The sequence below is a fragment of the Rhincodon typus genome, chromosome 19, assembly GCF_021869965.1.
Source record: "Rhincodon typus isolate 14 chromosome 19, sRhiTyp1.1, whole genome shotgun sequence".
In the NCBI taxonomy this organism is placed as follows: domain Eukaryota; kingdom Metazoa; phylum Chordata; class Chondrichthyes; order Orectolobiformes; family Rhincodontidae; genus Rhincodon; species Rhincodon typus.
The window spans coordinates 5,396,653-5,421,717 of record NC_063350.1 but is presented as its reverse complement, the minus strand read 5'-3'; the positions used below and the strand labels follow the sequence as shown (position 1 = coordinate 5,421,717).

Here is a 25,065-nt window from a genome sequence, read left to right as displayed (position 1 = left end):
AGACCCTTTCTGATGAAGGGTCTAGGCCCGAAACGTCAGCCTCTCTGCTCCTATGGTGCTGCTTGGCCTGCTGTGTTCATCCAGCCCTGCACCTTGTTGTCTCGGATTCTCCAGCATCTGCAGTTCCTACTTGAGTGGCAGATACAGTTTAATTTGGATAAATGTGACGTATTGCATTTTGGTAATAGAAACAAGGGGCAGGACTTGTACAGTTATTGTACAGCCCTGAGTGGTGTTGTAGAGTCCTAGGGATTCAGGTTCATAATTCTTTTGGTGGTTAAGAAGGCATTTAGCACACTTGTGTTCACTGCTCAGACCTTCGAATATAGGAGTTGGGACAACATGTTGAGTTTGTACAGGACGTTGGTAAGGCTTCTTCGGAGTACTGTATGTAGTTCTGGTCGCCCTATTATAGGAAGATTATTATTAAACTGGAGAGGGTTCAGAAAAGATTTACCAGGATGTTGCCGGGAATGGAGGGTTTAAGATATAAAAATAGACTGGAAAAACCTGGACTTTCTTCACTGGAGCTTAGGAAGTTGAGGGGTGGTCTTAGTGAGGTTTATAAAATCATAAGGGGCATAAATAAGGTGAATGTCAAAGATCTTTTCCATAGGGTGGAGGAGTTCAAAACAGGGGGGCATATTTTTAAGGTGAGAGGACAAAGATTTAAAAAGGACATGAGGAGCTACATTTTTACACAGAGTGGTTTGTGTGTGGAATGAGCTGCAGAGAAAATGGTGGATGCAGGTATAGTCACAACATTTAAAAGGCATTTGGATAAGTTTATTAATAGGAAAGGTTTAAAGGGATATGGACAAAATGCAGGCAGGTGGGACTAGTTGAGTTTGGGAACATGCTGAGCGTGGACTGGTTGGACAAAAGGGTCTGCTTCCAAGCTGTATGACTCTGACTCTAATTAGTGACTTCATAGCAAAAGATCCACTGGGAAACAGTGATCATAATACCACTGAATTTTACGCGTAGTTTGAAAGTAACATATTACAATCACAAACAAGAATCTTAAACAAAAGTAAAACCAGTTACATCGGTCTCAAGGGAGAAGTAGCCTTCCATAATATATGAACTGACCAAATAGATGAGAAGCACCATTTGAAGAAAGAATTCCAAATGTTCAACAAAAATATATTGCATTGAAAAATGAAAACTTGACAAGACCCATCTGAGGCTCACTCACAAAGTTAAGGATAGTACTGTAACAGATGAAAAGATGATGCTTACAATATTGGAAAGAACAGCAGCAATTGTGATGTTTGGATGTGTTTTAGAAACCAGCAAAGGACTCCAGAAAATTGATAAAAATATAAAAGTATAATTGTAGAGTGAGCATATGAATACACATTGTAATATCTTTTATATATAGAAAAAGAGAGTGGCTAAAGTAAATATGGGACCCTTAGTAACAGCAACAGGAGATATTTCATAGGGAAGGAGGAAATGCCAGAAAAATTGACATATTTTGAATCAGTCTTCTCAAAAGACAATAAAGTTGCATACCTGAAATACAGAGCAAGTGACAAACTTATTAGAATTTTTTTGAGGATGTAACTAGCTGGGTAGAGAAAGAGAAAGCACTAGATATAAAACTTTGTGGATTTACAAAAGACATTTGATAAGGTTTGATACAAAGAATTAATATTCAAGATAAAGGTTCATGGAATTTAGGTATGTATTAGCATGGATAAAAGATTGGTTAATGAACAGAAGGCAAGGAATGAACATAAACCAGGCATTTTCAAGCTGTGAGAAGTGGAGAGTCACAAGTATCAGTACTCAAGCCTCAGGTATTTACAGTTGTTTTAATGACTTAAGCATAGAGACAGGGAGTAATGTATCTAAGTTTGCAGATATTACAAAGCTAAGTGGAAAGCTAAGCTATGGGGAGGACACAGAAAAGTTGCAGATACCTGGTAAACTGAGTGGCAAGAAAATGGCAGATGGAGTATAATGTATAAAGTGTGAAGTTATTCACTTTGGTCATAAAAACAGAAAAGCAGAATATTTCTTAAAAATATGAAACTTGTAAATAAATATTGATGTTCAAAGAGTGAAAGGTATGCTCATAGCAGCAGAGAGTTAGCTTGTAGGCACAGCAAGCAATTAAGAACAAACAAAACTATTTAACTCATTCTGGAATATATTCAATGACCCAGCCTCCATTGTTCCCTAAGGCAGAGAATTTCAAAGATAAGTAACCTTCTGAGAGATGTTCAAAATGCACTGATTCTCAAGCCCCAATGTTCCTGGGGCCGCCACAAAATTTAATGATTTAATCAATGCATGCAATTTACCTAATTGTTGGAATCAAATTTTCAGAAAAAATTGGGAGATAGCAAGAACTGCAGATGCTGGAGTCAGAGTCAATACAGTGTGGAGCTGGTGGGTCACATTGGTCAGGCAACATCAGAGGAGCAGGAAAGTCAACATTTCGGGTTTACACCCTTCATCAGGACTTAATGGAGGGTGTAAACCTGAAACCTCGACTTTCCTGCTCCACTGATGCTGCCTGACCTGCTGTGTTCCTTCAGAAAAAACTGACCAAGTTTTTTCTATACTTAACAAGAACTACTGTTTATTACAAATACCTAAGTTCTAATTGTAATTAAATAGTCAAACAAAAAAAAAGGTTTAACGGGTGGAGGGAAGAAAACTTAGAAACACAGTTCAAAAAGCACAGTTCACACTTTGCTGAGATGTTCCTTTTGGTTGCCAAGCCTTTCTTTCATTTCTTCACAGGACACACAGGGCGGTTGGCACATTGTCTACAAAGTCTCTTCGTTACTAGTTAAAGGCAACAGTTTACAACTGGTGGGAAAATATACCTGGCTTTCTTCAGGCTTCTTTTTAAACTGTAGAATGAGACACATGCACACACCACCGACTCTTTCAGCTAACTTTCTGTGCTTCATGCACAAGGACATTCAGATCCCTCTGTATTGTAACACAATGTAATCTCTCTCAATGCAAAGAACATCATGCTTTACTATTCTCCGAACAGAATGGCTGCCTTAAATTTTCCAACATTGTACTTCGTTTGTCAATTTTCCCCCAATCAACGTATCTATAGCCCTTTGCAGTCTCAGTGGGTAGATTATTCTTTGTTAGGTAGAAGCCTCATGCATGGCTTGCAGAAATGCTGAGAAATCTATGTTCACTCCTAAAAGAGAGGCTCATCAGATCTTCAGCCCATCAGGCACTTAAGTGAACATCAGTGGGCCTTCCATTCCCTGACAATTCCAGCACTCGGCAACAGCACTTAAGAGTGAATAGAGGCCAAGGCAGGTATTGAGGGGAAGGGGTAGATTGTCACAGGGTGAAGGTCACAGAAAGAGGGAGGGCACGGTGTTTATATCATGCAGATGCTATTGCAGTTCAGTCCCTTCACTCCCACCCCTCCAACTGACTGTACAGCCTGCATAGGTTTACCTACTGAATAGATTTCCTGCTAATTGTCTCACCTGGAGCACAGAAAATTGCAGTTAAGCCAAGGACAGGCCCTTAAATGGTTTTTAAGTCATTGTTAATTGACCACTTAGAGGTCTTAAATGATGCAGAAGAGATTCACCAGGATGTTGCCTGCGATGAAAAGTTTCAGTTATGAGGAGAGACTGTATTGGCTTGGATCTGTTTTTCTTGGAGCAGATAAGGTTCAGAGAGAATCTGACTGAGGTATACAAAATTGTGACATACATTGACAGAGTAGATCGTAAGAATCTTTTCCCCATGGCAGACGTATCTAGCACAAGTTCAAGGCGAGGAGTAAGTGGTTTAGAGGTGATCTGAGGGAGTGAGGATTTTCTTGACGTTTACAGCAACAAGTCACATTTCTAACTAAGTCCAGACCTCGAGACAAGATTCTCACCAGTGAGTGGTGAGAAACCTAATAACAGGGATTACTACTCAATATCCTAATCTCACGTTTTAATCTTTACTCTTCTATTCTGTCCCCGAAGTGACAACAGGTGTCTGATGACCCTAGCTCATCACATATCTCTTGGATACCTGGCACCAATGTCTCAAGGCACGTTCCATGGGCAGTAGACGCACATACCCCATCTCCATAGACGCTGGCACTGTGCCAGCCTCTCCGCACCATCATGCTACATCTTGGATCCACTTACAGTATGTTTCTGCACATCAATACTAAACTTTGAATTGCATCAGCACTTATCATTGGAATGAGGCTGCAAGGATATTATGTGCAGGGACAGGCACCCAGCTCACCAACTGAACCAGAATGCATCTCAGGGCTGCTCGTTTATTTTCTTAGCAGTCACTCACTTATTGCCTACCTGGATGCTCAGAGCATTCCTACCTTGTATTTTTTTGCCCACTCAGCCAGAGCTAACAGGCTCAAAGTACTTCCATCTTGAATTGTCTTTTAGCACAGACAAAGCCATGAAGCTTTTCATGTCTGTCAGCAGTCATCAATCAAGGAGGTGGATATGTTGCTGTATGGCACTATGCCATGTCAATCACACACCGGCAGCATCCATATATGGCAAATACACTGCATGTACTTTAAGTAAACAACCGTATCCCAAAGTCTTAGGGGAGTAGTCCTGAGTCAAATCAAGGGTGACACCCTTCAATTAGTGGGTCACAGCATAATAAGTGAAATGCAGCTCCTGATATCAGTCCAAGGGTTTGGGCATGATCATTCAGTGGCGTGGTGCTGTCAATATCAGGTTCCTCTCTGCATAGGGAGTGAGGAGCCAAATACCAGGTACTCCACAACCTGTCTTTATACCCGACCATGGACTGTTTTCTCTTGGGACAAGAGAAAGGGAGGGATTGAATGCGATGAAAATAGGTGGTAGGTAGGAAAAGGTGGTGAGGTGTCCTGAGAGAGTTAGTAGGCACTACAGAGGCTATGTAAGGTTAATGGTGTCAGAAAATTGGGTGGATAAGGGTATGTGACGGCAGATGTTACATGCGAATATGTGAATGGTACAGAATGAGCCTTGGTGGAAGGTTTGTGAAGTAGCACAGGGAAGATATAGCAGAACAAAGAATGTCATTGAACTTTTTCCTCCACTGCTGTGTATTCTTCCACGTGGCTGAGACCACACTAACCTGGATGGCAACCTCTGAAGAGATTGGCAGGGTCTGGTGTTACGGCCTCTGCTATTATCCGTGGGACACGGATGCCCCCTCTCTGAACTAGCCTTTAGTTCCTGTCCACAAGTTCCCTTGTCTGTCATGTTAGAACTGAAATGAGGAGGAATTTCTTCAGCCAATGGGTGGTTAAATTGTGGGACTCATTGCAGCAGAAGGCTGTTGAGACCAAGTCATTGAGTGTCTTTAAGACAGAGATAGATAGTTTTGTGATTAGTATGGGGATCAAGGGTTATGGGGAGAAAACCAGGAGAAAGGGGCTGAGAAACATATCAGCCATGATCGAATGGCAGACCAGACTAGACAGGCTGAATGGCCCAACTCTGCTTCTATGTCTTATGGCCTTATGTTTGGCACAAATGTCATGAGTTGATGCACTGCAGCTCAAGAATGACGGTTCTTGACCAGGTGCATACAGCTTTGTAAAGATTCAGCCGGCACCAGTTCAGAAATCCCAGGATATTCCAGCAGTGATGAGTACTTCAGCAACTGACAGTCAGAGAATCGGGCTAGCATTGGTCAAGGGAGGTGTGGTAGGTAGTTAATGAGGAAAGGTCAGGACACTAGGCATGACAAAACACACTGGATCTCACGGAGAGAAATCTTCCACAAAAGGCAATAAAAATGACACTCTGGCAAAATATGGTAAGTTGTTTTTGTACAATTTCTTTCTTAATCTGTTTGCATATATCATTCTTTACCTCCCTCTTACTTCAGGCAGGCTTTATTGTCTATTATCTCTATTCATATGGATGCTGCATTCCATTTTTCAATGTCATCCCCATAATTCTTAGTGAGTGTAGTTACATTATTTCCCTTTTTGCCCTCTCTCTTTTTTAAATAGATTATAACCTACTACCTAACACTGTTTAATTCCAAGTCCTGATTTTGTTGTAGCCATGTCTCAGTAATATTCACTATGTCTGCCTCCGGCTCCCATTTTATTATTGACATTGTGCATTACGCAGACATAGAAAGCAGAAAAGTGGAGTTGAACCTGCGGTGAAATCTGCCATTATCTTATGGAATAGTGCAGCAGGCTCAAGAGACTGAAGGTCTACTCCTGCTCATTTCTTGTGCTTTTAAGGCAACAATGCTGTTCTAAAGTTAGCTACTGGCATAGAAAAGCACTGAGAAAGGTGTGAGAGATCAAAAAACAGATAAATTATGGCATAGACAATGGGTCAGAGGCCGAAGGAAATGGGCTGAGGCTAGGGTCTCTGAGTCAGGTAATGACTGGCAAGTAGTTACTGGATTGTTCCTTATAAATTCTCAAGAATGATTGTGTCTTGAAGCCTTGGACCTGGGGGTATTCAAAGAGGTTGAATCAGGAAGCAATGGATGGGATGGAAGCTGTGGTTTAGGAGACATAAGATGACTAAAAAGTCTGGATGCAGCTGTGGGGAATGTAGAACAACTAAAGTGTATGGAAGCAATAAGTGAAGGGAGGGCCTCCCACCATCCAAAGTCTTAGATTTGACAGAACATCCTATGTGGCAGCATTTTGGGTCAGGTTAGAGGCATCTGCCAAGGAGCACTAGGTAATCTAGAACTTCAAAGTATGGGACAGAATTGGAGGGTTGGCAAATCTGGTGGGATGTAGACTTTTCACTGGGTTCACTACAGGTAGGGAGAGGATGCAGTAGTGAGCAAAAGGGGCTATGCGGTAACAAAGAAAATGATCACTGCTGCAGTGCTAGTGACCAGTCACAGAAATTGCAAGAAGCCGAATCAGAAACAAACATAATGACTACGCAAGACTGGAAAAGCTGACAGTGATCACATTTTGATTGAGAGTATATATTGTGACTTCTCTGAGAGAACAGTTGTTCTTCCTGCCTGATTCCTCCTGCTCCTATCTGAAGACGATTGTTGATATCACAACAGTTCAAAATCAGTATCTAATTCACCTGTGGGCTTGGAGCAGATGTCCACAGTTTGCTGGTTCAACTTAAATACACCTCAAGGTCCAACTTAAATCAATGTCAAGCCTAGGTGTTCCAACAGATTGTTTCCTGCACCTAATTTGCATTGAGAGTCCTTAATCCAATTTCCCATCCTTGCAACCTGCTGCAACTTCAGCATTAATCATTAGCATATTAAAACAGCTATGACAAACAGAATTATTTTTATATTATTATGAAGATGATTACCTGTAGGTTATGCCAAAGATGCTGTGATCTTTTGTTGCAACGCGTCTCATCATAATCCTGATTTCCAGTTCTATTTTGATTCTATTCAATAAAACCAGAATAAAGATTAAAATTTTAACTGTTCCTACTTTAAAAACCTCCAATTGACTAAACCAAATATTAGTAGTGAAATGTTGCTGGACTAATAATCTAAAGGCTAGCCAATAATTATAATGTCAGAGACCATGAATCCAGTCATGAATTTTATGTCAGATCATGTCTGATCTTCTACTTCAGCACTATTTTACTGTACAATTCCCATTTATTTAATACTTGGAAATACATTCCATCTCAGTCTTGAACATACTCAATGAATGAGCCTCCACAGCCTCTGGGACAGAGAACTCCAAAGATTCATCACCCTCAAGTAAGAAATTCTTCCTCATCTCAGTCCTAAATGGCCTGCTCCTTCTTCTGAGACTGTAACATCTGGTTCTAGACCTTCCAATAAGGGGAAACATTCTTATTCTTCCTGTATGTTTATCTCGTAAGAATGCTGCATGTTTGAATGAGATCAACTCTCACTCTTCTGAACTTCAGGGAACGTAGACCCAATTAATTTATTCGTTAATCAAAAGACAATCTCTCCATCCTAGGAATAAGTTTGGTGAACCTTCCTCGCACTCCCTCTATGGAAAATAGATCTTTCCTTGGGAAAGGAGACCAAAACTGCACATAGTACTTCAAAGTGTAGTCTTACCAAGGCTCTGTATAATTGTCTTTACCCCTATACTCAAATCCACTTGTGATAAAGGCCAACATACCACATGCCTTTTAACTGACTTCCGTTCCTGTATGTTAATTTTCAATAGCTCAAGGACAGATACTAAGTTCTTTTGAAGTTTAAAAGTTTACAGCAATACTCTGTATTTCTGTTTTATTTACTATCTGCATTTGTCCATATTGTATTCCATCCACAAAATGTTTGTCCACTCACTCGGTCTTTCAAATCCCTTCAAAACCATCTTTGTACCTTTTTCATACCTGACTCCAACCTAACTTTGAGTCATCTGCAAACTTGGAAATATTGCATTTAATCTCCATATCCAAACCATTGATACAGATAGTGACTAGTTAGGGCTCAAGCACGAAACCTTGCATGAGTACTCGACTAGTCACCCCGGAAAATGACCCATTTATTCCGACTCTTTGTTTTCTGTCCACAAATCCGATCCATGCCGCTAGATGCTTCCTAATCCCATGTATTGTAATTTAGTTTATCAATCTCTTGCATGGACCCTTACTGTAAGTCTGAAAGTATAAACACATCACATCCATCATTTTCCCTCTTATCTATTTGCTAGTTACATCCTCAAAATAACTTTAACAGCCTTGACAAATATGATTTCCCTTTCATTAGTCTATCTTGACTCTATCAATCCTACCATATTTTCTAAGTGTCATACTGTTGCATGTTTTACTATAGATTCTTACACTTTCCTATGACAAATGTTAAACTAACAAGTCTGTAGTTCCCAGTTTTCTCCATCTCCTTCCTTTTTTTAAATGATAGGGTTACATACAGAGGGGTGATGGCCTCGTGGTATTATCGCTGGACTGTTAATCCAGAGACCAGATAATGTTCTGGGACCTGGGTTCAAATCCTGCCATGGGAGATGGTGGAATTTGAATTCAGTAAACATCTGGAATTAACAATCTAATGATGACTGTGAATCCATTGTCAATTGTCAGGAAAAACCCATCTGGTTCACTAATGTCATTTAGGGAAGGAAACTGCCATCCTTACCTGGTCTGGCCTACATGTGACTCCAGACCCCCAGCAATGTGGTTAACTCTGAACTGCCCTGTGGGCAATTAGGGATGGGCAATAAATGCTGCCTAGCCAGTGATACCCTCATCCCGTGAATGAATAAAGGGAAAAAAAATTTGCCACCTTCCAATCTGCTGGGACCATTCCAGAGTCTACAGGTTTTGAAAACGACCACCAATGCATCTACTATTCCACAGCCACCACTTTCAACATTCGGGGATGTGGATCATCAGGTGCAGGAGATTTATCTACTTTAAGTTCCGTTAATTTATCCAGTACTTCAGTTCATTCATTGTATTTATTAGTTTCTAGATTCTCCATTATTTCTGGAAGTTTTTTTTTCCCCCCCAAAGAATTTTTTCCCATTAAGACAGAGTATTTGTTTAATTTCTCTGCCATTTCACTATTCTCTATTATACATTCACCCAGTTCTGGTTGTAATAGATGTATATTTGATTTTGCTAATCTTTCCCTTTTTACATCTCAAAAAAGAGTTTAAAGCTTGTTTTTACATTTCTCACTCGCTTACACTTATATTCTACTTTTTCTTTCTTAATCATTTTCTTGGTCAACTTTCACAGAATTCTAAAATACTTTCTATCCTCGGGTTTACAACTGTTGGCAATTTTCAGATGTTTTCCTTTGATCTAGTACTATCAGAAGACCATAAGATATGGCAGCAGAATTAAGCTATTTGGTCTGTCGAATCTGTTACACCTTTCTATCATGGATCCTGGATTACTTTTGTTCACTACAGTTGAAACACTGTGTATTGAGTTCTGAGGAAGGGTCACCGGACCCAAAACGTTAACTCTGATTTTTTCTTCACAGATGCTGTCAGACCTGCTGAGCTTTTCCAGCAACTTTGTTTTTGTTCCGGATTTACAGCATCTGCAGTTCTTTGGTTTTTAAACTGTGTATTTGTTCTTTAAATGAACAAGCACTTATCATCCACATTCACATCCTTTTTGACCGAATGCTTTCACTTCAAACTTAATGTAAAATGCTATCATATTATGGTCACTCTTTCCCAAAGGCTCTCATACAACAAAATTATTAATTGGTCCTTTACCATTACACAATACTAGATTTAAAACAGACTATTCCCCAGTTGGTTCCTTAATGTACAGTTCTAGAAAATCACCTTGTATACATTCCAAGAATGTTTCTCCACAACATTCATATTAATTAGGTTTTATTATCTATATGTAGATTGAACCTATTGTATTAACCATAATAAACGCACCTTTAACTTCCTGATTTATCCCACGATTTACATTACCATGACTGATTGGTAGCCTATAACAATTCCTATGAATATTGTGCCATTTGTTGTTTCTTAATTCCACCCAAATTGATTCTACAATTGAACTTTCAAACAAAGGTAATCTCTGACTATGGTTCAAATGTCTCATTTAACTAACAAAGCTACCCCATACTATCTATCCTGAATATTACATACAATTGGATAAACAGGTGCAAGCTTTGGTTTCCTTGTAGCCATGTTTCTGTAATGGCTAGCAGGTCATACATACAAATTTCTATTTGAGCTGGCAATTCATCTGTTCACTTGCAAATTGAGTAGTCATTCAATTTTATTAAAACATTCTTTTGTCAACTCTGCTCCTATCTGCTGGCACACGCTGAAGTCTGCGATCATTGTCCCTTCCTGCGATACTCTACTTATCATTACTTGTATCGCTGATCATATTGATCTATTACCTTGCTACTTCCTTTTACTTTACTCAATCTTCTCTTACATCACATCTTCTCCCCTATATAAATATACATGAGTCCATAATTTTGACTCAGCAAAAATGAAGTAAAGATGATGTAGTTCCAAGTCAGCTGTTGGAGGGAACCTTGGAGACTTGAGCATGAAGGTTAACATATTTGATTTGCTGTTTTTCTGGTCATCCAGTCTACACCATCATAGAATCATAGTGCATTGGACATAATTTGGCACATCATCTCTAAGCTTAACGTTATCTCCAAATTTTAAAATGCTGTGCTTTCCTAAATCATTTCTATGAAGATGGAATGATGTGGTTCTTCCATTGTCAATGTCTGAAGGATGCCAATAGCAACTATTCACCAATCTAAAAATATCCTTTTTATACCACCTCTTTCTTCCTATCTTCTAACTAATCTCTTGTCCAGACAATGTGATTGCCTGCTCTTACATGCAAATCATGTTTAGCTAGATTTGTCTTCTAACATTCAAGTATATGACATCCATTATTTCTCACCCAACACCTTGATGAATATATCAAATGACTGTTAAGTTAGATTAACATGAGTTGCTTTTAACAAGATTTAATCATGAAATGCTTTTACTGCTTACTCAGCTGTTTAGCCTTGGTTTGTTTTTTTCCTCTCAGTCTATGATGTATGAAACATTTGCATTTTACTCACCTCTGTAACTTCATTTTGCTGACTGTCTCTTTCTTCTCCAGTAGGAAGCTGAACAACTAATGAGTCTTCAAGAAGTTCCACTGGTATTAAAGCAACATCCAATTTTTCCTATTTAAAAATAACAAAACTGTGACCATGCCTATTATCACACACAGTTTATTGTTCATGGTCAGAAGCCACACAACACCAGGTTACAGTCCAAAAGGTTTATTGGTTTTTGTTCATGATCATTCATATTACAAAATCATTTCTTTCTTCCCCAATTCTCTCAATTTCACGTCTTATAATCTTCTCATGGCATGCCTGTGAACTCCCCACTGTAAACACAAACTATATTTCTGTACTGGTAGGTTTGCATATGATTACTGTGCTGGGCTTTGCAGAAAATGCAATGTTGCATAGCTTTCTGTAGCTTGTTGTGCTTAAAAAAAACCTTTGTAAAAGATATGTGGGGGCTACCTTCTTGCAGTAAGCTGATAAACTATTACTTACGTGATGAATCTGTCAGGAAAGTAATCCTCTGAAAGCCTATCTATAGATGGCTGCACAGAGTCCAGTACTAGTCAGTTTTAAATTTTGGTCACTCATCAGAAGGCACCTTGAGATTTAAGAATCCACAACTAACTGAGTTTAATCCCGACAAATGAAAGGTGATGCATTTTGGAAGATCAAATTCAGGCATAAATTACACAATAAATGACAGAACCCTTCGCAGCACTGACATACAGAGGGATCTGGACATATAGGTCCACAGATCCCTGAAAGCGGTAATACAGGAAGTGGTCAAGAAGGCATACAGTACGCTTGTCTCCATTGGCCGGAGCATCAAATATAAAGTTTGCAAGTTATGTTACAGCTATATAAAACTTCAGTTAGGCTATATTTGGAATATTGCATGCAGTCCTGGTCGTCATGCTACCAGAAGGACATGGATGCTTTGGAGAAGGTTTACCAGGATGTTGCCTGGTCTGGAGGGTTTTAGGTATGAGGAGGTTGGATAAATCCAGATTGTTTTCCCTGGAAAGATAGGGGCAACCTGATAGAGGTCTACAAAATTATGAAAGGCATAAACAGGATGGATAGAGACTTTCCCAGGGTGGAATGGTCAACTACAAGAGGGCATCGGTTCAAGGTGAGCGGGGAAAGTTTAGGGGAAAAGTGTGGGGAATATTTTTCACACAGAGGGTAGTGGGTGCCTGGAACACACTGCCAGTGGCATGTTAGCAACATTTAAGGCACATCTTGATAGACACATGAACAAGAGGCAAACAGAGGGGTAGAAACCACATATGGACAATATGTAGTGGGTCTAAATAAGGATTAGGAATTGGTGCAGGCTTGGTGGGCTGAAGGGCCTGTTCCCATGCTGTATTGTATTGTATAAAATTACCTTTGAAACACATTTCTTCCCCTATAAACAATTTCTTTATTGCTATATGTTGGTCTCGACTTCTCCCCTCTCTGTTACCATTTATCCTCATATTAGAATTGGTTAAAGATGTTACAAACAGAAGGGATAAAGGGGAACCAGTCGATGTAGTACATTTGTATTTCCATTTGTTATTCCATAAACTGTCACATAAGAGGTTAATACACAAATTAAGACTTCATGAAGTCAGAATTAATATGTTGTTAGCATGGAAAGTGAATTCGCTAATTATTAGGAAACAACAGGATTAATGGGTCACTGTGAGGTTGGCAAACTATAACCAGAGGTGTGCCACAGCAATTAGTGTTGGGGCCTCAACTACTTGCAATTTATATTAATGATCTGGATGAATGGCAGAGTACATTATAACCAAATTAGCTGGTGATACAAAGTTAGGTAGAACTCAATGCCCCAACTCTCTGAAGGCAAGTTCAAAAGGTGTTGGGAATGGGGGGACAGGTGCTGTTTCATTTGGTGAGACAGTTTAATTGGGCTGGAGAATGCAGTGTGGGGGCACCAATGCACTTCTGCCTCCCCAATTATGGCTACAAGAGCAGAAAAGAGTCTAGGAATTCTACAGCAAGTAACTGATCTTGTTTCCCCAAAGCCTGTGCACCATAAAGCACAAGTCGTTATGACAGATTACTGTCCACTTGCCTGGACGGGTGCAACAATACTGAAGCAGCTCAACATCATTCAGCCTGCTTGACTGGTACCTCATCTATTACTTTTAATACTTATACGCTTCACCACCAATGCAATGGTTTCTCTATTTTTTCTCCTTCCTGTGCATTCCCCCAAGGTCAATACATGGCAGTGGCCTCTGGAAGCAGAAGTAATGTAGTGCATGACGATCAGCATGCGCAGCTTCGAGGGAATGTTGCACAAATGCTCAGTGGCAGCAGTGTGTACCATCTAGAACAATGTCCAAACCCACAACCTCTACCACCCAGAAGGACAAGGACGGCTAATGTACAGAAACAGCAGCACCTCCAATTCCCCTCCAAGCCAACTCTCTACCCTGTTGGAATTATATCACCACTTGTTTACTATCACTGGTCAAAATCCTGGAACTCACTTCATAACAGGATTGTGGATATAACTACACCAGCAGTTCAAGGAGGCAGCTCACCACCACCACCTTCTGGAGGACAACACAGGATGGACAATAAATGCTGGTCTAACCAGCGACACACAGATCCTATAAACTAAAATTTAAAATACCTCAGAATGGCTTAATTCTACTCCTATATCTTAAGGTCTAATAAATATTATAGATTTCCTACTAGGCAGTGATAAAAGCGTAAGTATGTTGTTGCTAATTCAAAGAGTAGAATTGCCAAAAAGTGACACTTACAGATTCATGGATCTCATTTTCAGATGGAAAGTCTTGCTCTTTACTTATTTTCTGTCCATGATCAATGCTGCTCCTTCTGGATTCAATTATTACAGAATCTTGTAGATTATAAGGCTCTTCCATAATAGGCAAATCTTTACCAAACCAGATAAGAGGTTTGGAAGAGAATAGGAAAGGAAAAAAAAGAGAAACAAGTAAATGTATAATTAAAAATCAAATATTTCAAAACTGAATTTTCTTAAAGTGGTCATATTAATATTTTGGAGACTATTTTTTACTTTATATTAAAAATCTTAGCACTGTTATGGACCCAACTGATGGCAAAATTGTACAAGTCAGAACCCTGGATGAAATCTGGCTGGTTAATCCTTTTTTTTGCCTTTTAATTTCTGTGGTGGGCAACTACTGACCATATTCACTTGAAGCTACCAGGTACTTTAATAAAAATGAAAAAAAAAAACAAACTTATATGACAACTTAGTAAGATCATTAACGGCAAAGAAATATTCAACTTCTTTTCCAACAATATCCTGTACAGGCATTAAATTCAGTGAAGCATCATTCTTATCCTAACTCTTTATTTTCTTTGCTGATGAAGTTGCAAGCCTCACCTTTTCAGCTTTCTGTACTCATCAGATGTTATTCATTCTATCTCTTCCAGAGTTATTTAATCAACTTAACCAACTGACTTTTCTCACTGAACTTCAGGGAAATTCAGGGTCACCTTTTCTCCTTGGACGGCTAAAAAAACAAAATATTTCATTCCAGCTTAAAGACTTCCACAAACTAAAATGGCCCTTCTATTGTTATGACTTCTCTTCTGAATCCAACCTGCAAGTGGCCCGTGACCATCTGTTTCCCAGTGAGCCGTAAAACTCAACTTAGAAAATTTCAATAATTAACTTCCCAGATAGTGTGCTAGTCATTTAACTTATGAAACATGCTTTCTTGGATATGATGTTTCACTGTTAATTGAATTTCATACCTCTTTAAAAAGTCACCTTCACAAAACTGAAAACTGAAACTAAAATCCATTTTTCCACTTTTGAATCTAAATTCCCAAATAATAATATTACAAAATATTCATCATAACTGTATGCATTTATCGTCTGAAAATCCTGTTTACTATTTAGGGCAGCATGGTGGCACAGTGGTTAGCACTATTGCCTCACAGTGCTAAGGACCTGGGTTCAATTCCACCCTTGGGCAACTGTCTGTGTGAAGTTTGCACATTCTCCCCGTGTCTGTGTGGGTTTCGTCCAGGTGCTCTGGTTTCCTCCTACAGTCCAAAGATGTGCAGGCTAGGTGGATTGGTCATGCTAAATTGCCCATAGTGTTCAGGGATGTGTATATTAGGCAGGTTTATAGGGGGATGGACCTGGGTGGGATGCTCAGAGGTTCGGTGTGGACTCGTTGGGCTGAAGGGCCTGTTTCCACATTGTAGGGATTCTATGATCTTTTGTCATATATTTTTCAGTCATAATACTGTGGTCCAGATATGGTAGTGTGGCAGCTATGTAACTGGACAGGTAATCCAGAGGCCTGGGGTAATTAACTTGTATGTCAAGTTGATAATCACCGCATGTCAGTTTGAAAATTTGAATTCACTATAGTTAAAAAATAAATAAGTCTGGAATACAGAGCTGATGTCAGTGATGATGACTATAAAATTACTGACTGTTTTGTCATAAGAAACCAACTGGTTGACTTCTGCTGGTTTTCTTTAAGAAATATACAACTTGGATTTACATTACACCTTTAATGTAGCAAAACATAGGAAATGACAGAGCTTAATGACTAGGCAAATGAATCCAATGGTAGGGCAATATAATTCAGGGTTGCGCAACAGGTCAGAGGTATGGATGCACTGATTTCTTGGTATTTTAAAATTTAGTCTTAGATACAAATGATCTAAGACAAGACAGGCTATGCTATTGATATGGAAATCTGTGAGCTTAATGTTGGGGCACATATTTAGTTAGAAGCTCATCCTTGAGTTAAATATGACATTGGGGTTGCAAACAGTGTGGTTCTATATCAGACAACTACCCAGGGCAAAGATGAAGTTGGTAGCTAGAGACCAGACGGACAAATGACATTGGAGGGGAATATTGTGATCAATGGCATCTAAGGTTAGCCAGTGAAGAATGATGAGAGTGCTTCACCATAGCACACAGCCACAATTGGCTTTTGGTAAGAGCTATTTCACTACAGTGGCAGGGGCAGAAACCTGTCATTCTTGTCTGGTCAAGCTGACACCAGACCCACAAAATTTGATTGATTCTTAACCATCCTTTGAGCAAGTCATTCAATTGTATAAAACTGATACAAAGAAATAAGGAAAATAACACCCTTTTTAATAGGATGGTAAAAGAACCTCAAAACAGAGTGCAGAGTGCAGTGGATGAAGGCAGTGCCTCAGTACGACATTAATAAGGACAATTAGGCATAGATAGTAAATGTGATGCTCATAACCCATAAATAAATAAGTAATATTAACCCATCAAATCAACCTGAAATGTTAACTCCACTTCTCTCTCCACAGTTCCTGCCAGACCTATTACATACTTCCAGCATTTTCTGCTTTTATTGCAGTACTGTCCTATCTCTTAGTGTTACGGAGGGGAATGGCCCTCTGATAACTAAACCAAAACACAAGCCCCAATCTGTTATGATGGGAGTAGAGGTTCCCTTCTAATAATTACCTCCCGAAAAACCCAGAGAAGCTTGCCTTTCCCCTCGTAATCTGTTAAAAGAGTGGTTAAAAAAAAGAATATCCCTGGTCCACTTCATAAATAACAAGAAACAATTTAATTATTTAACCTTAACAATGAACAAATGAACAGAATTACTAACAAACCAAACAATTCCCTCCAGACTACTAACTACTTCCTAACAGGTCTAAATTCTACTGGAATGCTGTTCAAATAACCACAAGTCCCATCTATTTAACCCCAATTAATAAGACAACAATAAATTAAATCTTAATCTCTCCACATTCGCAGACGTCTCGTAGAACGCTCTGCTTTCTCCAGCCTTTCTTCTGTTGATTTCACGTTACAATGTCTCTCTGCTGCCGATTCTGCTGTCAAAGATTCTCTATAATTGCTTCTGTGAGGACTTTTTAGCTCAGAAATGCCTTGATACCATTTTAATTAGATGGTGCTTTCACCAAGAACAAAAAGTGTTGTCTTTTGGCAGCTGGCTGTCCCCAATCTTCAAAAAACCTTTCTTATACATCCCCTATGACACATCAAATTCTTACAATATGATTGGTTTCAGGTTGTCAACACCGTCAGATTCAAATTTATTCGCTTTATAGTATCTAAGGGCTTGGTTTAAATTGATTGGCTAAATTTGAAAAGACTTGTTATCTTGGAAAAAAAATGCCACTTGGCTGTTCGATACAAAATGTTTCCATGTGAGCACTCTGTGTACACGTGCACTTTAAACTGCTGTTCAGATATCAGTTTTAACTCTAAGCACCAAAAAGACACCATCTTTTAAAGGGACGACACACTGCGTTTGTTTTACAAACACAATCTTGCTTCCTGCCATCCAATTCATGATATTCTACACAATTTTGTAACATTAGTTAACTTCCAAAATTATTTGGTTTTCAACTCAATTTTTGAGTTCCTTTAAAATAGGTATTTTAAAACTTTTCATTTCAGTTAGTCTCCCTTATAATGGACCTGCACAGCCTTCCGCATTGTTACAATGCTAAATATATTCTGATCCTTGAGACAGTAATTGCCAGCAACAATAGTTTTTCCTTTGTTGAAAGTTGAGATCCTTTCTTTCAAAGAACAAAGAATAATACAGCACAGGAACAGGTCCTTCAGCCCTCCAAACCCACGCTGACACATCTTTCATGTCCATAGGGGATTGCAGTCACAAGCCTTATAAGGTCAACAAGCAAGTCTTACAGGGCTATCAATAAGAACTACAGTGATAAGAATTACAACACTTGAGATAAACATGATAATCCAATGGACTTTTTGTAGGCAGTTCTCATAAAAAACATAAAAGCTATAATGTTGCAGGCCACTTCCAGCCAATTCAGTCTGCAAATAGGGCTTGCATACAGGTTGGCTTATTATTAACCATTAATTTATGCAGCCATTGCAAAAGAAATGTTGGTAAATTTTACTAGCTCAGCAATAAAATTATTTACTTCCTAGATACAATTTTTCCAAGGCAGTGTCTGAACAACTGATGAATACCATTGCAATACAAAGTATTTGGTCCCTTGTAACATTATTCTATTGATATAATCAATACAATGCAATGGAACAATGAAAGGCATTTCCATATTTGTAACTTTATTTTTTGCTGTATATAGTAGAGAAATAATTACAGGAAAGTATCTTTAGCAAACTGAAAACGTCTGCAAAAAATACAGAATTGTTCAAGCAAACATTATGCACAATATAAGATACATAAAATAAATGTCCACTGGCAAGAAGGTACATTTGCTACAAGCTCCAACTATCACAGCTTTATTTTAAGGATTACGTCAAAGTGGATCAGGCTGGGTCTGTTGTGTATTGCTTTTATATGAGCAAGGTACTGCTCAAAATTTATAATATTTGTAAATCTTAGTGTAACACTTTTTTCTTCTTACATGGGATGAGTATGTTGCTGGTAAGCATAACTCTGCCCATCTCTAATTGCCTTTGAACTGATTTCACAGGGCAATCACATTGCTGTGGGTGAGGAGTCCCAGGTAGATTAGACTAGGTAAGGATGCCAGACTTGCTTCTCTAAAAGGACATTAGTGAACCAGATGGGTTTTTATGATAATTGATAATAACTAACATAAAATGATTAACATAAATTAAGACTAACTTTATATTCCACACTTTATTAACTGAATTCAAATTCCACCAGGTACCTTTGCTGAGAACTGAACCTACGAACCAGACCGCTAGCTTAAATCTCTCAATTAATAGTCCAGTAATATGCACCATAGAAAGCATCCTATCTGGATGTATAACAGCATGGTATGGCAACTGCTCTTCCCAAGACCGCAAGATACTGCGGAGTCATGAACATAGCCCAGTCTATCACACAAACCAGCCTTCTATTCAATGACTCCATTTATACTTCCCTCTACCTCAGGAAAGCAACCAACATATACCAAAGACCCTTCCCACCCCGGTTACACTCTCTTCCACCATCTTCCTTTGGGCACAAGATAAAGAAGTTTAAATATATGTATGAACAGATTCAAGAACAGTTTCTTCCCTGCTGTTATCAGACTTTTGAAAAGACCTCTCAAACGTTAATGCTGACCTCTCTCTCTTTCTGCACCTTCTCTTTGGCTGTAACACTGTATTTTGCTCTCTGTTCTGCTACCCTGATACAAAGTGTATGGTATGGTCTGTCTGTATAGCATGCAAAACAACAGTTTTCACTGTATCTCAGTACATGTGACAACAATAAATCAAATTATCTCCCTCACACCAATATTTCTAACATTTAAATGCAACTTCCATTTGATCAAAGCACGGACTCATTTGACTGAGCAGAATTATATATTGGAAAATCTGCTGTATCACATATCAAGCACACAAGGCCATACATTTCATTTGTGAATTGCACCTGCCACCAAAAAGAGACTCTGCAATGGTGACGCAGAATTTTACATATTTTGTGATGATTGAATTTCAAAGCTTAAACTTGAAGAAAATTTTTAATAGATATTTTCCTCATTCCCATTCAGGTGTATCAATAAAGATGAAGAAAATTGTCCAATATAAAAGGAAATGATGCAAATGCAAAGAATGTTCCATTAGCATTTGTAAAAGTAAAATTGAATATTCACATAATAAACAACGGATCCTTCAGTAGTGAAGGCCTTCTGCTGATATGATAGTCAATTACCAAAAGGAAAACAGTAAAACTCTAAACTGGTCATAAAAGAAAATTTTCAATAACTCACCAATTACATTGTGCTCCTCACTTCTCATTTCTTCAATCTCGGATCTTTTTTCTACATTGTCACTGTGATCACTTTGCTCTCTCCACAGATTTTTTCTAAGGCAATGGCTGAACAACTGATGAAAAATGAAATTTTAAAAACTTAAATCAGAAGTATGTACAAAGTTGTATTAATGCACATACAGGCCTGAAGAATAGGACACAAAAAAGTACTTGTTAATATTTTGACATCCACACACTTGCCTAAAAACTTACAGTCTTAATTTGCAGTAGCAGCAAAATTGGAGCTACATTCACCCACAAATGTAAGCAAGCCTGCAGAACACAGTGGACTCAGTGAATTTTGTGAGACTACTTTCTAATTTGAATAAAAATGACTTATATTTATAGAGTACTTCTTATGACCTCAAGATATCCCAAAGGTGCTTTACATGAATTAAATATTTTTTGAAGTGTAATCACTGGCATCATGTAAGAAATGCAGCCAATTTGCATGCTGCAAGCTCTAACAAGCAACAATAAACTAATAACCAGATACCTGTGTTTTTCAGTTAGCAGAAAATGGGCATTAAGAGTCTAACCAACAAAGCATAATGGTGAGGTGATCATTGGTGTAGAAGCTTTTGAAGATGTCCTGCTTGTTACTAGAGAGCGGTTTTTCTCTGACCATCTTTTTATATGCTAATTTATCCAAAAAATCAAAAGAAGCAGCAGACATTTTGTGGATGACACAACTGCGTAAATGTGGCATATACTAACATATTCATATAGGACCGGTCATATAAGTGACTATATAAGTGTCTATCTACCTAACACAAAGATATAATGTTTTTTGGAAATAACAATCAATTCATACAAAGATGCATAGTCACCTCCCATAGATCTTTCATCAGTTGGTTAAAGTACATGCCTCAATCCATTCATGTTCTTCTGGTGTTTTTGCAGTGGTGTCTACTAACAGTTACTTACAATCATCTGTTTAATCTATTTGAGCTTTTGCAATAGAAATATTGAAGTCATAATTGGGCTACAGTGTAATTGTGTTATCACATAGAACTAATAATCCATGTCAATGAATTCACATGCAAGCTGGGGAATTTAAATTCAATAATTAAATAAATTTGGAATAAAATGACCCATAAAATCCCATCTGGTTTACCGTGTCCTTCAGTGAAGTAAATCTACTGTTTTTACCTGTTTCGGCCTAGTTATGACTCCAGACATGTGATTGGCTCTGAACTGCCATCTGAAATTACCTAGCAAGCCACTCAGTTGTATTCAAAAAGGCAGCTCATCACCAGTTCTCAGGGAAATTTGGGAACGAGTAATAAATGCTGGCCTTGCCAACCCATGAATTAATTTTAAAAAAATGAAGGTGGCATCAGTGCTATTCAAAATACATTTCTTCCTAATTAAACACAAAGCAAATCAAAGGCTGACAAACAATAGAAGCCAAAAATGTAATTACCATTGTAAAATAATCATCTAGATAACCGTTCATTCTTTCACTGATGTGTATTATATGCACATTAGAAGTTGAACCTAGTCCTGATCAATATTCTGAGAAAAACCTCATGATGGGTGTTCCCTCGAAATGATCGTTCTGAACTCAAAGTAATGTGATGTAGGCTGATACTACTCTACTCACTCTAATATTCCAAATAAAGCCCTCATTTCACAGGGCAAGAGGTGGTTGAACGTTGTTCACTGCCCTAATACCATCCATTTCTGAAGAAGGGTCTAGGCCCGAAACGTCAGCTTTCCTGCTCCTCTGATGCTGCTTGGCCTGCTGTGTTCATCCAGCTCTACACCTTGTTATCTCACCATCCATTTTACCATGTGCTCTCTACTGCAGTTGATTAACAGCAACCTCTGGTACTATGTGTCGCCTGGCCATAGTTTATCTGTCGCATTCTCTGCTGGATTATCATCCTATTTCTCTTCAAGTCAAATCAGCTGTTTTAATAAAGCTAAAGCATTTTATAAGATATCTTTAGTTTTTTTTTAAAAGAATGATCTATAGGTAAAAGAGGATACTTTATATTCTTTTAAAACACCCATCAGAAATAATGGACTAGTGAAGCAAATTGCTCTTTAATGACAGGCTGTTTTTAATTTCCACTGCACTATGGTACCTGTTTAAATAAAACACAATAAATTACCTTTAATAATCTGTAATTTATTAAGGTCTGGGCAGGGTGAGAGTTGAGCCTTTCAACTCCACCTGTCTCCTTCCATATCATCAGCTTTTTAGTAGGTGGAGCCAGCTCTATTGTCGTAATTATGTCTGAGAAGTCCTCAATCTGTTCACGAATGGTTTTACTATCAAGCTCCTTAACACAATCCACAGTAAGCTTTCTCCTCCTTTTACTCCGTTTCCTTTCTGAAGAAACTAACAAGAAAAGAACACCAGTATTACCAATTACTAGTCACGAGTCTGCCACTTATGCTGTCACTATGGGCAGAATTGTATGCTTTTGGCAAGGGAGACTTTTGTCCCTGGCATCTTGATTACAAAGGAAGACTTATTGGTCTAAACTGCCTGATTGGAAGAAGCTATGGCAGGCCTTCCTCTGAAGAGTTTCTGCAGATGGCTCACCAACTTTTAAACAAGTGAGTGAAGCACCTAACAAAAATGGAAAAATTTGTTGAAATATACAACTTACATGCATCAAAGACGTGCGGAAAGTGAATGCCATCACTAAATATTTGCATGAAATATAGGAGGGAAGGAAGCTTTGTGCAATGGAAGTTGCAGATTTTGTTTGATATTTATATGAATAATATCTCATAGTTACAGTCTATTCTCTGCATCGTTCTTTCATTAATCATTCTGCACTGAGAATTATATATTTTGCTATCCATGTCCTAAAGCATATTATGTTATGGCTACTATTACCTAGCTGTCTTCCTACTTTAACTTCTCATCACATGTGGTTCATTTAGCATTATTGGATCCAAAAGCAAATGTTCCTTTGTTGCGCTTTTCACCTATTAGGTTAAAAAGGAGTCCTACGCAGAGTACAGGAAGTCCATTCTCATGTGTCCTTTATTTACCTCATATATCTAATTAATACCAAGATAATTAAACTCCTCGTGATTAGCATTCTATGCTTTTTCACTCAATTCCCTAATTTATCTGCATATAATTTCGTCCATCTCTCCTCCATTAGTAGGTTGTCTCTAGATTACACCAATTAGTACAATTGATCCTTTAGTCTTTTGATAGAATCCAAATGTTTCACTGCACTGCAAATTGCATTAAATTTTTCTACTGCCATTACTTTATCCCAACTACAACAAAGCTGCTAAATCTCTACTTGCCCTTCTCTTTTAAAAATGTTATACCAAGCACCATGTAATTCTTAGTCCTGATTTTTCTGCAGCCAATTTTCAGCAATCCCAGTGTCTGCTTTCACCCAATGCATGATTGCCTGCAGAAGTCTTGTTTTATTACATGTACTGTGTGCATTGTTGTACACACATTGTAACTAATTTTTAATAGAATTCTCACTTTGTGTATACAGTGTGTAAAACCTTCTGTTTTACAACTATTTATTCCCTTTCCATCAAATGACTTCCTCTATTTTATTGTTTCTTGTATTTCTGCCGTTTTGTTTATCCCACATGTTTCTTGAAGATCCGTCACCTCCCGACAATTTTAAAACCTTTCCTCTCTCACTTTATACCCTTTCTGGGAGTCAGAGCCCATTTTGGTTTGGGTGGAGCCTTTAATGGAGGATCTTATCAATTTAGTTATAACTCAGAAAAACAGCAGGTTATTGAGGGGTCAGGGCAGCATGACAGAAGTCCTATTCCGATCTTCTTAGGACAGACTACCGAAAACCCAGTCCCATTAGCTTTGGTGTGTTATCAATGATGAGCACAGCAAGAATAAACACTTGTAACTGTTATATACTCAATACGGAACAGAAAGAGGCTATTCGGCTCATTTAGTTTATACCGGTTCTCTGCAGAACTGTCCAGTTGGACCCAATCTTCCATCTATTCACACAGTCCTGCAAGATTTTTTTCCCTCGTAATTATTCTATTTCATTTTGAAAGCACTGTCTCCATTTTCACAACTTTTGTTGGCAGATAGTTCCAAATCATTACAACTCACTATGAGATAAGGTTCTTCCTCACTTCCCTCCTAATTCTTCTACTATCAGTCAATGAGAATAAGTTATCTTTGTAAATCCCATTATAATCATGTACTCACTATTAGATTTCCCCTCAAACTCCATTGCTCGAAACAGAACATCACCACTTTCTTCGAACTAATATCGCAGATGAATTGCTTCATGCCTGGAACATTCCCATGAATTACCTCCACACTCTTAAGGATACCTGCTTCTCCAAATTAATGCTATAATTCCTGGAACCACTCTAATGAATTTCTTTTCCACCCTCTCAAGAATATTCACATCTTTCCTCAAATGTAGTGACAAAAACTGGAAGCAACATTCCAGGTACAGCTTAATCACAGCTTAACAAAGTTTCAGCTTCCATTTTTGTACACAATATCTCTATTAATGAAGCCCAGAATACAATTTCAATTTGTCATGCAATCTTAAAAGATCCAGCTCTCTGTTCTTGGATATGCTCTATGGCTACCATTAAATATCAAAGATCAGATTTTCACAAGGCAAGGGGTATAGTCAAGTCAGGTAAGTTCTAGATTAGGCAGACTCATCTCAATAGAGATTTGTATTTTGAGGAGAAAACAAAGTAAACGTTTCGGGTCCGGTGACCAGGGTCACCAGACCGGAAATATTAACTCTGTTTTCTCCTTCACAGATGCTGCCAGACCTGC

General features: G+C 38.4%; 1 protein-coding gene across 1 annotated transcript in view; it reads right to left on the bottom strand.

Moving 5' to 3' along the window:
• Window positions 1-25,065, bottom strand: part of LOC109916220 (double-strand-break repair protein rad21 homolog) — an 83,870-nt gene that overhangs the window by 15,337 nt on the left and 43,468 nt on the right. The window contains exons 9-13 of the mRNA XM_048608520.1: window positions 22,412-22,641; window positions 20,251-20,365; window positions 14,304-14,437; window positions 11,518-11,625; window positions 7,293-7,373 (exon numbers count right to left, since the gene is read on the bottom strand). Coding sequence (XP_048464477.1) covers window positions 7,293-7,373; window positions 11,518-11,625; window positions 14,304-14,437; window positions 20,251-20,365; window positions 22,412-22,641 — 668 coding nt within the window. The remainder of the gene's footprint in view (window positions 1-7,292; window positions 7,374-11,517; window positions 11,626-14,303; window positions 14,438-20,250; window positions 20,366-22,411; window positions 22,642-25,065) is intronic.